Below are 15,491 nucleotides of genomic sequence, written 5' to 3'. Positions count from 1 at the left end.
AGGTTATTAATCCACTGAGAGATCGATGGAACGCCAATAAGCTCCCTGTTGTTGCCATTGGCACTCTGTTGTTCTCCAATCGCCAGAAGTCTATCTCCCCCTTCTGAAACAGGCAGTAATGGTAAACCGGATTGTTCACCCTGGTCCGTGATGTTAGAAGTAGATGGGCCACTTAGAAATTGCTGGCCAGCTGGTATACTGTTCGGTAAAGAGTTAATAGAGTTACTATTCTCGTAAGCATCCATCCGAGTGTGCAGTGCGTCTATTTTTTGTGAGAGCATCAAAAGCAACCTGTTCGTATCCGAGCCAGGATTCTGAAGAATGTCATCCGGTTGAACACCTTCCGACTGGAAGATTGAAGGTGTACTAGGACTGCTCATACTCCCCGAAGCCATAAAACAAAGACAAACTGGGGAAAGAAACGGCAACAAACCCAACAAGAAAAATACGAGAGTAGCAGTTCGTAGTACAACCAGGAAGTCACTCAGTGAAACAGATGCTTAAAAAAGTTGCTTGAACGCAGATTTATTGTTTAAAATAAGAGCGTTTTCGCTGTCAAACCAAAAGGCAGCTTCTTCAGAAAATGAATAAAACAATTTGGCGCCAAGGCTTGCATTTAAAAACCAAGCGTGTCATAATGACATCACTACTTCATCCACAATTTAATTTAAAGACGCACTGGTATATTAATAAGATACAAAATTCAAATAGGTGACAAATGTACCTAGCTCTTAAAATTAACTCATAAAAACAATATAAAACACATATACAAAGATGTGGAAAATGTCAGACGTTATCTTGTGTCACGAAAGCAAAATGAGATTAAACATTAAAAAAAAGAAGTTTTATTGTGTTAGCTAATTTATAACATCATCAATACTGAAAAACGGATTGTTCTGAATTCTCGGCTAAACATAACTTAGTGTCTAGCTTTATCACTGCTTTCAGCAATGACACAGGAAGAATTTGTAAAATCTTAAACAAGAATTGGGATTTGATTAGGAATGATATTGACCTTTTCGAAAAATTGGGCCCATTTCCTAGGGTTGTCTTTAGAAAAGGAAGGAACCTTAAAGAGCTTATGCAAGTCAGACATGAACCTAGCTTTATTAGAGTTAAAGGGTCTACAACATGTGGCTCTTGTAATTGGTGTCACTGTTTAAAACCAGGGGCTTCTTTCACAGTGAATGATAGTAAATACTATATACGACACACAATTAATTGTAACACAAAATCAGTGATCTATGGAGCTTTCTGTGATAGTTGTCCTGCCTTCTATATAGGCAAGACGGATCGTAAATTCCGTCAACGTATTTATGAACACGTCTATGCCATCAGGACAAACAAACAGGAAAATGCCCTAGCTAGGCACATCGAGAAATTTCCTGATCACAAATTTTCTTTTATGGGGATCGATCATGTACCCCCAAGTATCAGAGGGGGCCCTCTGTCTTTGTTACTTGAATTACATGAATTGGAATGGCAGATTAGGCTTAATGCCTTTCATCGCCCTGGGCTCAATGAGAATTGTAATATCTCAGTACTATTAAAAATGAGAAGTTACATTAAATAGAGCTTCTTGTACAGATTAACATATACCATGATACTGGGCCTTCTTGATGATTTTTTTACATTTGATTTTTTTACATTTACTTTTTTTACATTTACTTCTTATACTTGAGGGGCTATATGTTTGTTTGACAAAGTTATAAATTAGATAGTGTTAGATTGTTTTATCATTAAATAATACAGTTCTATAAAATTTAAGAAAATCTCTTAAATAATACTGTTTATTTAACTGTTTTGGAGTGATTTTTCACCCTGACTGTTCTTTGATGAACAATCCGTTTTTCAGTATTGATGATGTTATAAATTAGCTAACACAATAAAACTTCTTTTTTTTAATGTTTAATCTCATTTTGCCTTCGTGACACAAGATAACGCCTGACATTTTCCACATCTTTGTATATGTGTTTTATATTATTTTTATGAGTTAATTTTAAGAGCTAGGTACATTTGTCACCTATTTGAATTTTGTATCTTATTAATATACCAGTGCGTCTTTAAATTAAATTGTGGATGAAGTAGTGATGTCATTATGACACGCTTGGTTTTTAAATGCAAGCCTTGGCGCCAAATTGTTTTATTCATTTTCTGAAGAAGCTGCCTTTTGGTTTGACAGCGAAAACGCTCTTATTTTAAACAATAAATCTGCGTTCAAGCAACTTTTTTAAGCATCTGTTTCACTGAGTGACTTCCTGGTTGTACTACGAACTGCTACTCTCGTATTTTTCTTGTGTAGTATTTGCATATGCCATGGTTTTGTTGTGAGTAAAGAGAACATGGTTCAGATAGGATAGGCAGACCAAAATGACGAAGGAGTAATGTCGTAGGAAGAGAAGTGTGAATGGGTTAATTAAAGTATACAAGGTGATAGTATCTCTTTGGTTGCAGGAACAAAGCTACATCTTTGAATAGGAATTTTTAAGATCATTTTTAAGATCTGTGTAGGACTTGTGTTTAAGACCTAGGATCCTCTTCATGAGGTACTTTTGTGGCCTCTCCAGCTGTTTCAGGCGTCTAGTGAGGTACATGCCAAATGGGGCATTATACTCTATGATTGGTCTAATGAGGGAAGAGTACAGAGAAATGATGACCTCTTTCTTCCTAGATGCAAAACCCTTGATAATGAGATGCGCCACATAGAATGACTTTCTGACCACAGTGACAATGTGGTGGTCGAAGGAGAGGTTGCTGTCAACCTGTGTCCCTAGATCTCTTATAACGCCTTCAGTGTTCAGTGGGCTCCCATCGATGTGGTAATTAGTGGGAACTGAATTTTTCCCAAAGGGGATAATGACGCATTTTTTGGCATTAAGCTTAAGCCATGGTTTTGACACCAGTCATTGGTCTCAGTGAGGCCTTTCTGTAAGATATCTGCATCACTTGGGGAGTTAATAATGGCTCCCAGCTTGCAGTAGTCTGCAAATCTGGTCAGCCAGAGTCCCTCCGTGTTGGCCTGGACTTCTGAGAAGTAGATATCAAACAGGAGAGGACCCAGGACTGATCCCTGTGTGACTCCACTCATGACTGGTTGGCAGTCTGAATTGGAGTCCGCTACTTTCACACTGTGGGTTCTATCTGTGACCTAATTTGCAACCCACCTAACGATATAGGGGTTGATGCCTAGTTTGCTGAGTTTATCAATAATTACTGAGTGAGGAATGGTATCAAAGGCCTTGCCCAGATCAAGGTAGGCTGTATGAACTGCCTTACCTTCATCCATCACTCTGGTGACTGACTCAAAGAAGTCAACCAGGTTGAGCAGGCATGATCTACCTTTCACAAAACCAAATTGCGTGGGCTCTAGAGTTTGGAGATTCCCTATATCCTTGTTAATTAGGTCCATGATGATGTGCTCCATAACCTTACATATCAGACTTGTTAGGCTAATGGGGCAATCATTTCCAGGGTCTGTAGTCACTCCTCCTTTATGGAGAGGGATGACTGTAGCAGTGTGCCATTCTGTAGGGACAAAGTCTGAGGTGAGGCTGTGAGTGAAGAGAGCAACTTTATAATTCATGTAGAACACAGCCAGGGATATAGTCGGGTCCCATGGAAGCTGTATTCTACCATGCAGCTTTAACCTGTGCTGCAGTAATGTTGGGTGCCTGGCATTCTTCTGGTATTGAGATTGGTCCTTTAGGGGGGCAGAAAGGGGGTAAAGTTGGCACTGAATCTTGTTTGATAGGAAAGCAGAAACAAAGAATCTTTCACTGAATGTTGACCTTGCTGGCTAGGAAATGGTGTTTCATTTTATGTATACATTTTAGAAAGCAGAAACAAAGAATCTTCCACTGAAGGTTGACCTTGCTGAAATAACAGTTTCTCAAGGGAAGATTGACGACTGTTCTTGTCATGTTTCTTTTTCAATGAAAGACTCAAGAGATAAGTTAAACTAAAAAAACAAGACGTAGCCTGAGGATCAAGGTTAGGGGGTGTGAATATAGTCAATAGAGGAAAATTTCTGAAAAAGAGAATATAATATGTTGTGTTCAAGACAGCAGGGCAGTTAAGGTTAGTAAGGTCATTCGACCTGTTACTTCACAGAAGATGTTTAACACTTGAGCATGAATATAGAAAACAGGTCATCTAGAGACTATGTTAGTTTGTCAGTACAGTATTTACAAATCGTACAATGGCGCCTAATGTGACCTGCTGTCTGGGGAGAGATATATACATGTCACAACCCAGCAAGCAGCTGCACCTTTTCACATCCAGTTTCCAGTACAAGCATGTTTTCTTACGTTCACAGTGACTGTTTATATAGCAGAAGTATGACAGCAGCAGCACACCACCCTTTCAGTGAAGGTATTGTTCATTTCCAGACTTGGTTACACTAAGTGTTCTACAAAAATCTACAAAATAGCAGTGTGTCATTCAACTTCATGTGTTCTATAGACTATAAATAACACTGTTTTCATTAAAGTACAGCACTCCGTGTTTCATTCAAACTTCAACAAAACCGCTGCAGTAAGTAATTTTTTCAAGTACAGCTTTATGGCAATAATTTCAAACTTTCATTAACAGTTTAAAGTGACAGCAACTGTTTCATAGCAGACTTCAGCAGCATACCAATGTTTTTTTTCCATAAATAGAGCTGCAAACTTTATACAGAATATGCTGAAAATTATGGCATGACAGTTTCTCATTAAAATAGCATTAAATTGCACAGCACCAGTGTTTCCTCACACAACTTCAGCAGACCAGTATTATTAAAGAGTTGTTCCTTCACAACATAAAAGACATTATCTCCACAGACGTTCATGTTTCTAGAAGTGACATCATAAAATCATGAAACAAGGAAAAGGTTAATAAGCTACAGAAGATGGAGGGTGGCCTAATGGTTAAGGTGTTTGCCTTACAAACACAAGGTGCAAGGTTTGAGTCTCACAAGGGATAATTGGCTAGACTTAAAATGGCTTGCAAGGGCAGTTAGCCTAGTACTAACCTATGAACCTATTACATTTTTTCCAAGCCATAAAGTTATGTAAGATTTTATATGCACCTTTTGGTTAACAGTTCAACAAAGTTTAAGTTACTTAAAGTTTTTTTTTTTGCATGTAAACATGTTAATTAATACTGCTACAGTTAAAATGTCAGTAAATGTTTGGTTTAAGTTTAAAAATGTTCTCTTAAAGTTAAAGGTTATTAGTTCAAAAATGCTAAGTATGTCTAAACGTAAAATATTTTAATCACAGAATGATGAGAAAATAAATGTTTTGCAAAATAATGGAAGATTTTTTTATTTAATGACTGAAAAGCAGCAGACCTAATAACAGCTTTGTTTTATGTCTGATAGGGAGTCAGTGGGGTTTTGTGAGCACTTGGAAGCATTGTTCTCTCTCTCTCTTGGGTGAGAGAGTGATCAATCTGTAGATGTTGGTGGTGATGGTTTGCAAATTACAGAGTTTTCTTTTGGAGTCTGAGGCAATGAGGATATTCTGTATTCAAGTTATGATAAAAGTACTCCTTTAGTTATAACCATCCTTCCCTCAAGGGACAGAAAATGGATAATGTTTTTTGCACAGAAGAGTTGGGAGTCAATTTTTGCTTTGCTAATCTCAATAATGTGTTGAATGTTAAGTTGTTGCTCTAGCAAAATTCCTTTGTATCTAAAATTTATTTCTATTATTCCCTTTTTATATTTGTTGGTATGCTTTTTAACCTGAATATTCTGCAGCATCTGTAACATTGTGATTTTTATAGAGCATGCACAATTTTAGCTTGTCTCATGCTGTACACATGGTTATTGTGGTGATGCTTGGTATTATAAAATATTGTGAGATGATTTAAACAGCACATTATCCTCAAGAACATTATATTGTTCTTGGTTTGATTGATACAATAAAATCCTCAGTGGACATAGGGAAAAGTAAGGTTTGATGACTTGAGAAATTTAGAAGTCATTGAAATTGTAACAAGAGCTGCCATGACTAATTTTCATTCTGATGTATTCTAGATGCTTGTTTTAAGTTTTAGACTATCTTCTATACTTAAAATGTAATTTTACCTACTGACTGTTATCAATGCAAATTAATACGATTTTGCCTTTGATGCTGTATATGACAGAGGTTGTACTGACTTTTAGCTCTGCTTCCTGTGCAGACTCTTACTTTTAATTTACTGGCACATTTTCCCGTTGAAGAATTAAGCGATAATCCATGGCAGGAGGGTAGTCATATCTATCAACTTACTGTCTCTAAAATCTGGACCATTGCCACTCACAGTGTGAAACAAATGGACAAGCCATGGAACATCTACTTAACACTTAACGAGTAGCAAACTCACTGCACAGTTAACTTCTTCACACTAAGAAAAAAACGTTATTTTTATGAATTAGTATTATCTGTGCTGAACAGTTGTCAAAAAAATTGTATGTCAAACCCTTTCAGTGAGGAACAAACATTTTTTAATCTTCAAAAATACCACAGACCATGACTTCATTATCTTCTCCCCCTCTCTGCATCTCCAAAGAACAAGTCATCAATGATCTCTCCAAGGATAAGAACACAGCCTCCATGGGACCAGATGGCATTCCTGGCTGTATTCTTAATGTTCTAAAAAAAGAGCTAGCTACTCCATTAAACACTCTATTCAACCACAGCCTGAATACTGGCTTTATCCCCACTGAATGGAAAACAGTGACTGTTATCTCCCTCCACAAGGGTGATTCAGCAACAGACCCGGGTAATAGACCCGTAAGTTTAACCAGTCTCATCTGTAAGGCAATGGAACAAGTCATCATGGACCTCATAAATAAGGATATAGGTGACCTCCAAACCCTGGATCCGTCCCAGTTTGGTTTTGTCAAGGGCAGGTCATGCCTGCAAAACCTGGTGGACTTCTTTGAGAATATGACCAACACCACAGACAAAGACAAAGCTGTGCACACAGCCTATCTTATCTTGGCCAAGGCCTTCAATACTATCCCACATTCGGGCATCATTGACAAACTATCCCAGTTGAAAATCAACCCCTATGTTGTCTGGGGGGGGGGGGTTGCAAACCAGCTCATAGATCGACAACACTCAGTCAAAGTGGGAGACTTTACCTCTGCCAGTAGACCTGTAACTAGTGGGGTACCACAAGGGTCAGTGCTGGGCCCTCTCTTGTTTGGCATATACTTCTCAGAATTCCAGGCCAAAATGGAGGGGCTGTGGCTAACCAAGTTTGTGAATGACTGCAAATTAGGTGCTAACATTGAATCCCCTAGCAATGTCTGTGTACTTCAAAATGGGCTTACATAGACTAATGTTTGGTGTCAAAACCATGGTTTTAAACTAAATGCTAAAAAATGCATTATCCTTCCCTTCGGTAAAAACAAAGTCCCTGCTGATTTTAAAATAAACAATAATACCCTAAGTACCAGTTAGCGTTGTTGCCTCACAACAAGAGGTTCTCCCATTTGAATCCCAGCTGGAGCGCCTGTGTGGAGTCTGCATGTCCTACCCGCAGTTGAGTGACGTTAAAGACATGCAGGTAGGTGCGAGCGTGAATGGGCGTGCCTTCGTTGAAGGTTGGGCATTGGGTTGGCAACTCGGCACCGTAAGAAATCCACTGCCAATCATGAGTGGACCGGAGTTCCGCTGTGGCGACCCCTAATCGGGAAAAGCCAAAAGTCTTTTTACCCTAAGTACCAATTCAGTAGTGAGATAGCTGAGAACACAAGTTGACTGACCTTGACTACCATGTGTCTACTGTGGTGAGGAAGGCATTCTACATCGCTCATCTGATTAGCATAGGCATCGCCTCAAGAGCAAAAGAGGCTATAACTTCCCTGTACTTGTCCCTCATCAGGCCTATTATTGAATATAATGCTTTCTTTGATATGTACCACAACAGACACTTGCAACAACTTGAAAGACCACAGAGATTTCTAACTAAGAAAATTCAGGGTCTCTAGCACGTCTTAACACGGACAGACTGAAGTCGCTGTCACTGTACTCAGTAGAGTACAGACTACTTAGAGGTGACTTATGTCTGGTTTACAGGGCTATTTCTGACCCAAATCTAATGGAAATGCTGCACATCTGTAAGTCAAATGGGACTAGTCACGCATTCCAGGGACCTCAGTCTAGCCTGTGACATAAACAGGACCTGCTGGAGAGACAGATACATCTCTCACAGGCTGCCACTCCTCTGGAACAGGCTTCCAATCCATATCAAGCAGAGCACCCCCATGACTCTGTTTAATCGCAACTGGATGGGAATCCGTAAATTTCTGCCGGGGATTGCCTCAGCTTCTCTCCTGGACATGGGTAGTCCTTGTTAGAAAAACCTTGGGCATAGACGATATCTCTCATTTAATATTATATTGGGATTTAATGGCTAGGCTTGTAAAGATTCTCGGGTCAATAGCCTATTAACATCCTGTGAATCTATGAAATATTCTTCTTAATTAGGTACAGCTGAGAGGTATATACTCCTAATAGGCAAGGTTTGGTTCAGACAGCTTTCTAATAAATTCCAGCATAACCTATGGATTTTTAGGTAAGTACTAGAGTTGCTGCCTTTTTAAACTTAACCAGTTTCGCAAAGGTGAAAATCAGACAATGTACCCTGTGTCCCCAGGTAAACAACTTAACCATTATGCTAACTTTTTCTCTTACGCTATAGATTATTGCTGTTACCCCATGGTGCATATGATGTGGCTGCATTCTCCTTTTAGCACTACTCCTAATCACATGCACACAAATGCAGTACCTGTTTCAGCTGTTATTATCCTGAAAGAAACCTCCTTACTCTGTGGGCGTGTTTTTGCAGGAGGCGCGTGGTACTTGTTACTGCGAGTGCATTTACAATCACGCAGTCAGAACAGACTGAAAGTTAATGGCATGTTGGAGAATGTGTTTATCTGCCTCATACACCGTACACGCTAAGCGCAAAACATAACTAGAAAAATGTACTTTTCACTCACAAATTTCATTTATATGAGATTAGTGAAAATTCCTTTACAACAAACTCTACCACTCCTCCCCGCCAACATTCACTAGAAACCATTTTCTGCAGATATTATACAACTGTATTTTATGTATATGTTAACATTTTTCTTAAATGTGCTGCTTTTTCTTCCTAGGCCTTCGCCGAAAAGGGATTTATCTGAATACAGCCCCTCCGGTAAATAAAAGCTATATATATACAAAATTTACACAACGTTAGAGAGTTTGCGTTGGAATCACGTAACGTGATGGCGTCACAAGTGCCCACTAAGTGAAGCTAAGAAACTGGGTATTACAAGTATTGAAAATATAGTGGGTACACATTTGGGTAAGGAGAGTATGGCTTCTGGTTCTGATAAGACGGTTGGTACGTCGTCAGTAATCAGCCTTGACACCCAGAAGCGATTGGTGTGCATCGAGTACCCGGCAGTTGTGAAAAACGTTGGGAACATGCTTACCACATTAGGGGGCGAGGAAGGAGTATCTAAAGTGAGTACCTGCATGCACGGAGCATGTATTAATGCTACTTGTGGAAACAAAATATTTCAGAATGTGTACTGTCATATAGCTACGCCTACAGGGCATATGTTTGCTGTCTGAATTAAGATAGTAAGAGGTTGTGGCATTTTATTTTGCTGGTCATGATGTTTGGCTAGTTTGACAACAGCCGGGACAGTATGATCATTCATGCACAACAGTAATTGTTGCTTCAGTGTACCTTATTACGAGGAACGTATGTCATTTGGGGGTCTTAAAAAGTTCATGTTCCTCGAAGTTCATCATTGGAAAGGTCTGTCACACATTCAGTGTTAGGAATATTTTAACCGGTAAGCCATTGTAAATGGAAAAGAATCCCGTTAATTCGTTAAAAAGATCTCTTTTATAAATAAAACCAGCATATTTTAACCATTCTATGACATTCCTAGTTGAAGTTGTTAGTATGCGTTTCATGTTTTGCCCATTTTTTCCACATTATTAGGGCTAATTGGTGTTCCTCATTTTGGAGATTGAAGGTCGAGAGCTACGGTATTGTGTGCTGTTTTACTGTAAACGTTTTCAAGAGCTCCATTTCATTGCGCTGAAAAAAAATTGTGGCCAAGTTTTGAAGCTGTTTGTTTATAGAATGTATAAATGATGTGTGTGTGTAATGCACGTGTGTGGGTAGAAATGTGTTTTACTTGGGGTAGGACAAATGAGCCAACTGGATCATTTTAAGGCTGTGCCTGAGGAGTATATGGCAGTCTTCTATTGAAGTTAGTGCAACAATTTCGTAGGAATATAGTATTATGAAAGGAAAGCAGCTCAGTAAATACACATGCAAATATTTACATAGTGCAAGTATGTACACTGGTAGTGGAGATATTTGGATGAAATTAAGTTGAAATATTGGTGTGTAGGTATAAGACAAAGGGAGGAAGACAACTTAAAGTTGTTATTGTTTCTGCACAGAGTAGTGGTAGTAGCTCAGAGGAAGTGAGAGAGGTGTAGAAGTGCAGGTTACGGAAGGATTGATGGGAGTTAGTGAGAAAGAGGGGGAATTAATGGGGGAGCAATTGATGTGTGTTCTGGGTTTGTGGATAGGGGATGAGTGTACAGATTACGGGTGGGATGCTTATGTAACTGCTCTCTTTGGATATCAATGGCAATATGTGCTTTTTTTATTTTTTTTGAGGAGGTGCTTTCTAAATTTTCTTTGTTTTGGTGAGAGGACAAGGATGTTATCCCCCTGGAGATGGTGTGGCACATTTTTGGTCAAGTATGGGGAAAGAATGATTGGTACTGTACAGGTGGGTTTATGGTATCTGGAGAGGTTGGGTTGGCTGTCATAATGATCTTGGGATGTATTCTGGTGTGCGTCTTGCAACAGGTCTGGATTCTGGTGTGCGTCTTTCAACAGGTCTGGAGGTGAAGCAATTGAAGTGTCTTGAAATAAAAATTTGAAGATAAGTCCACCATGTAAGAGAGAGACTTTCTCTAGGACGCTTAACTGTTTGGCGTTTTTAAGTGTAGTGCAGTGGTGTTCCATTCTTGGGTAGAGATTTATAAACTTGCAGATGATGTTTTGAGTGTAGTCAGATTTATTTTGTTTGCAGGCTGATGCAATTAATGGCAGTCCATATTCTACTGATGCAACTAATGGCAGTCCATGTTCTAGTTAAGAAAGGACTATGCCTTTTCTGTTGGCTACACTGCATTACAATTTAGGAAATGTGATGTTTTCCTTTAACAGAAGGGAAGATTTCTTGAGCTTTGCTTTGGTAACCTGGATGTGGATGGTGAAGATGAGAGAGAGGGGTCATGCTAAATACCCAAGTATTGGTAGGATTGGACTGTTTCTAAATTTTCGTTGGTATTGATGGAAATTCTGCAGTTTTGGTTTGCTGTATTTAACTTCTGTGGGGTTAACATTTCAGCTGTGTTTATGTAAATTAACAAGTAACTTTATTTATACAATGTATCAATATGATTAGTCTGGTACACTGCATCAGTAGATGCATTTTTCCCAGTCTGCGGAGTCTTAGACTAGTCATTTCCAAACCAGGCGATGCAGCCACATTCAGAATGCTCTTGTGTAAGAAAGTGCACACTGATTTGTAGGTGTGAATCCATTTTTATTTGCATTTGATTACAGGGCTGGTATGACTAAGCTGTACAAGTCCTCCTTTCAGCAAAGGCCCGGGGGGGGGTCTCTACAAAATGACACATTCTAAATCATCATGTTAATTATTCTAATTAGTCATGTTTCTCTTGGGGAAACATTTGGCTTGTCCCATATCACATTTAACAGATGTATGTAGACAAGTATAATGGTTGTTTCCTCTGCTGTAATGTAAATGGATTGGTAAGGATTCACTACCACTGGACATCTTTAAGTTTGTATTACCAACAACGAATGACCATATTAGAAGTAACTGATTGCAGATGGTTAGTGGATTATTTTGCTGTCTCGCATACCTTTAACTTTATGGAAACTTGCCACTTGATAGTTTTTGAAGGATGCTATGGCAGCTTTTCTCCACAATCCATTTATTCCATATTATCCATTTGATATGTTACGTAAAGCAAAATAAATGCAAGTTGGTGAATTGAACTCTGCTGACATGCACTGTTGGTCAGTTCACTTTTGGTATATTTGGATTGAGAGTTCACCATTAAAATGAAGTGCACATTAAATGAGGATTAAAAAAAAAAAAAGTTTTAGAACAGCTGCTTTGTGAGATCAGGAGAAGAATTGTTGCTCAAGGCTGCACCTGTAATTTAAGTTTCTGATCAAGGATATCTTAAGTTCAGTGGGGAGGCCCCACACAGTCTCTTCCTGACCACATCTGTTCTCCTAGTTTGCTTCCCCACGTCACCTGCACACTCTTCTAAATGTCCTTTCCCGCATGAGTCTTCTGACTTCTCAAGGGATAAATCTTGCAGCAACATATTTGGGGCCAGAGAGTGACAACCATATGAGGGATAACAGATGGAGCTGTTGTGCCTTCCATCTAGCGGAGGATAGCAAATGGAGCAGCAGCGCTGTCACCGTGTGGAGAATAGCAGATAGAATGGCAGCGGTGTCACCATGTGAGGAATAGCAGATGGAGTGGCAGTGCCGTCACCGTGTGGGGAATAGCAGATGGAGCGGCATTGCCGTCACTGTGTGGGAAGTAGCAGATGGGTCTCCAGGACTATTGTTATATGGCAGCTACTCAAGTTCCCTACCAAGGACAGCAGAATGCAGTGCCATTATTGAGCATGGGCAGTACCCCCACTTATCATCCCAGGTTGTCCTGTCTCTTGTTGTCTTTGTAGTTTTTGGCCTGCAAGATCCATTGTCTCATCCACAGATGATGTGTGCTGCAGTGAGCCCCACATTCGTCATGGGAGATGGTGGTTGTACAGTAGTAGTTCTACTATTCTGTGTGGTCACATTGAGCCCATTCTCAAAACTGGGTCACTGGTGATGTGGGCAAACACCTTTGCTATGGACTAGTGGGGTGGACTAGGATTTTTACAGTTCAGGAGAATTTGTGCCCTCAGTTGTTGATTAGTTTGTTGTACTGGAATTACAATGGAAGCCCATTTTTGTTTTACTCTCTGCAATGTAGGAGCACAGTCCGTCCCCAAAGGACATGAAGATTCTGACAAACTTCAGCGTTCTAGACATTTCTGAAGGCAGAGATGCTTCTCCAAATAGTACTGGACAGTTCCAGAAGTCTGCTATGTAAACAGCTAGGTGTGTTTCTTTCTTTTCTCACCCATCCTGCTAGGGGATGTAAACCTTAATTGACAAACCCTCAGTAATCCTAACTCTCCTCATCACATAAATCTATATGGATTTATAGAAGTTCTCTCTCAACCTACCCATACTAATAACTCTCGTTCCTCTAGCTCCCTGATAGACTGGATACTTGTTTTAAATCCCTGCAAATACCACAATCCAGAAATTCTCCCTGACTCCCTAAGTGATCACTCGCCAATAAAAGTGCTCAGATGTACTCGCCATTTCTATAAACCACATAGGCATATCACCTGTTGTAAACTTTCCAACTTTAACCCTGAAATGTTTAAAACCATTCTCTCCAGAGTTAACTGGAACTTCCTTACGCAGCTCCCACTAGACGAAACAGTCAAAGCCTTTAACTCAACTTTCCTTAACATCTTAAACTCATTAGCCCCACCCAGAAAAGTTTGGATAAAAACTAATATATCCCCCTGGCTATCTAAAACCACATGCACCCTTATGAAAACCAGAGATGGGGCTTGAAGATATGGGCACAATCAACTCCCCGCCGACTTACAAAGGTATAAAGAACTTGGAAATCAAACAAAAAAAAACTCTTCAATAAAGACAGAAAAGATGTCTACTATAACTCCTCCCCAACAGTATTAAAATCTGATCCAAAAAAATTCTGGAATGCTATAAACCAAGTACTACATCCTGGCAACCTGACTTCTTCAAATCCATGTCCACACAGCTCACCTGAAGAGACAGCTAACACCTTCAACACCTATTTTATAGAATCTATATTCAAACTGTTTAATCCCAACCCCTCAAAACTCCAATTTCCCTAACTTCCCTGAATCTTCCTTAACTACTAACTTTGTAAACAACTTCTCCCTTAAACCTGTTCCCACTACCTATATCAAAACTCTACTCTCTAAGCTAAAACCATGCTCTGTATCTGCTGACAATATCCCTTCACATTTTATCCAGATAGCAGGCCATTCCCTCGCTCTTACCAGTATCTATCCTAATAAATCACTCCATCTCTGAATCTAAAGTTCCTTCAATCTGGAAACAAATCTACACTATACCTATTCACAAAGGGGGTAACTCCTCAGAAATCTCCAACTTTCGATCTGTTTCTATCCTCTCCCCCTCTCTAAAGTCCTGGAAAATGTATACACAAATAAGTTATGCAGTATCTCATACAGGGCAGACTACTCACTCCTACACAGCATGGTTTCTGACCTAAGCATAGTACCACCACTGCTCTACTGTCCTTCCTTATCACTATTAGTCTAGCCAAAGATGATCATAAACTTATCTCTTGTTTATTCCTGGACCTCTCAAAGGCTTTCAACACTGTCTGTCAATCTCTCCTACTAAACAAACTAACAGACCTTAATTTCTCCACTGATACAGTAGCATGGTTCTCTAGCTACCTCACTGACTCCATTCAGTGAGATGGCACTCGCTCTATATACTTCCCTTCCAGTAAGAATGGGTGTTCCCCAAGGATCCATTCTTGGTCCACTACCTTTTTATATCTTCATCAACTTACTCTACTCTTCTTGTCCTCAGTCAACCATTGTCCAGTACACAGACGACTCTATACAGTCATCACTATTGCCAACTCGCCCTCTGAACCTCTATCAATTGCCCAGTCATCCTTTAACTCAATTGAGACATGGCTCTCCAATAATCAGCTCATCCTCAACCCTAAAAAAAAAAAAAAGTTGCTTCAATTGAGACATGGCTCTCCAATAATCAGCTCATCCTCAACCCTAAAAAAAAAAAAAAGTTGCTACTCTTTCTTCCTAAAAATATAAACCACATCAAATCTTCTTCTCCATAATGTCCCTTAACAATAATCTTATCACAGTTGAATCCAGTACACAACTACTTGGTGTTACCATCGACTATCAACTAAAATTTGATCTACGCATAAGTATTTGTATCAGAAACTAGGACTTCTATATAGAAATAAAAAATTTCCACTAAAGCCAGGATTACTGTTCCGCACACATACCTTCTACCTTGCTTAACATATTGTTCCCATATACTTACAAATCTCAACTCCACGTTACTTACCAAGCAGAGTCAACCTATCACACAATAGCAAGATTTGCAGTACAACAAAGCTGTAAATCCCACTACTGTCTCTCTCTAAAACACCTAAACTAGATTGAACTACCTGACTTGCTTCTCCAATCTGGGCTCCAAATCATACACTCCATTCTTTCAGCCTGCTTTTTGTCCAGCACTTTCATCCCTCA

General features: G+C 39.4%; 1 protein-coding gene across 1 annotated transcript in view; it reads left to right on the top strand.

Annotated features, from left to right (window-relative positions):
• Nucleotides 1-9,236: 9,236 nt before the first annotated feature.
• LOC122791060 (general transcription factor 3C polypeptide 5-like) overlaps nucleotides 9,237-15,491 on the top strand; it is a 199,251-nt gene continuing 192,996 nt past the window's right edge. The window contains exon 1 of the mRNA XM_044058836.1: nucleotides 9,237-9,491. Coding sequence (XP_043914771.1) covers nucleotides 9,342-9,491 — 150 coding nt within the window. The 5' untranslated portion in view covers nucleotides 9,237-9,341. The remainder of the gene's footprint in view (nucleotides 9,492-15,491) is intronic.

The sequence above is a fragment of the Protopterus annectens genome, chromosome 16.part0 (assembly GCF_019279795.1).
Source record: "Protopterus annectens isolate FY-2018-M chromosome 16.part0, PAN1.0, whole genome shotgun sequence".
NCBI classification, from domain to species: Eukaryota; Metazoa; Chordata; order Ceratodontiformes; family Protopteridae; genus Protopterus; species Protopterus annectens.
Note: the sequence above shows the minus strand (reverse complement) of the source record. Positions and strands in the feature narration are given on the sequence as shown.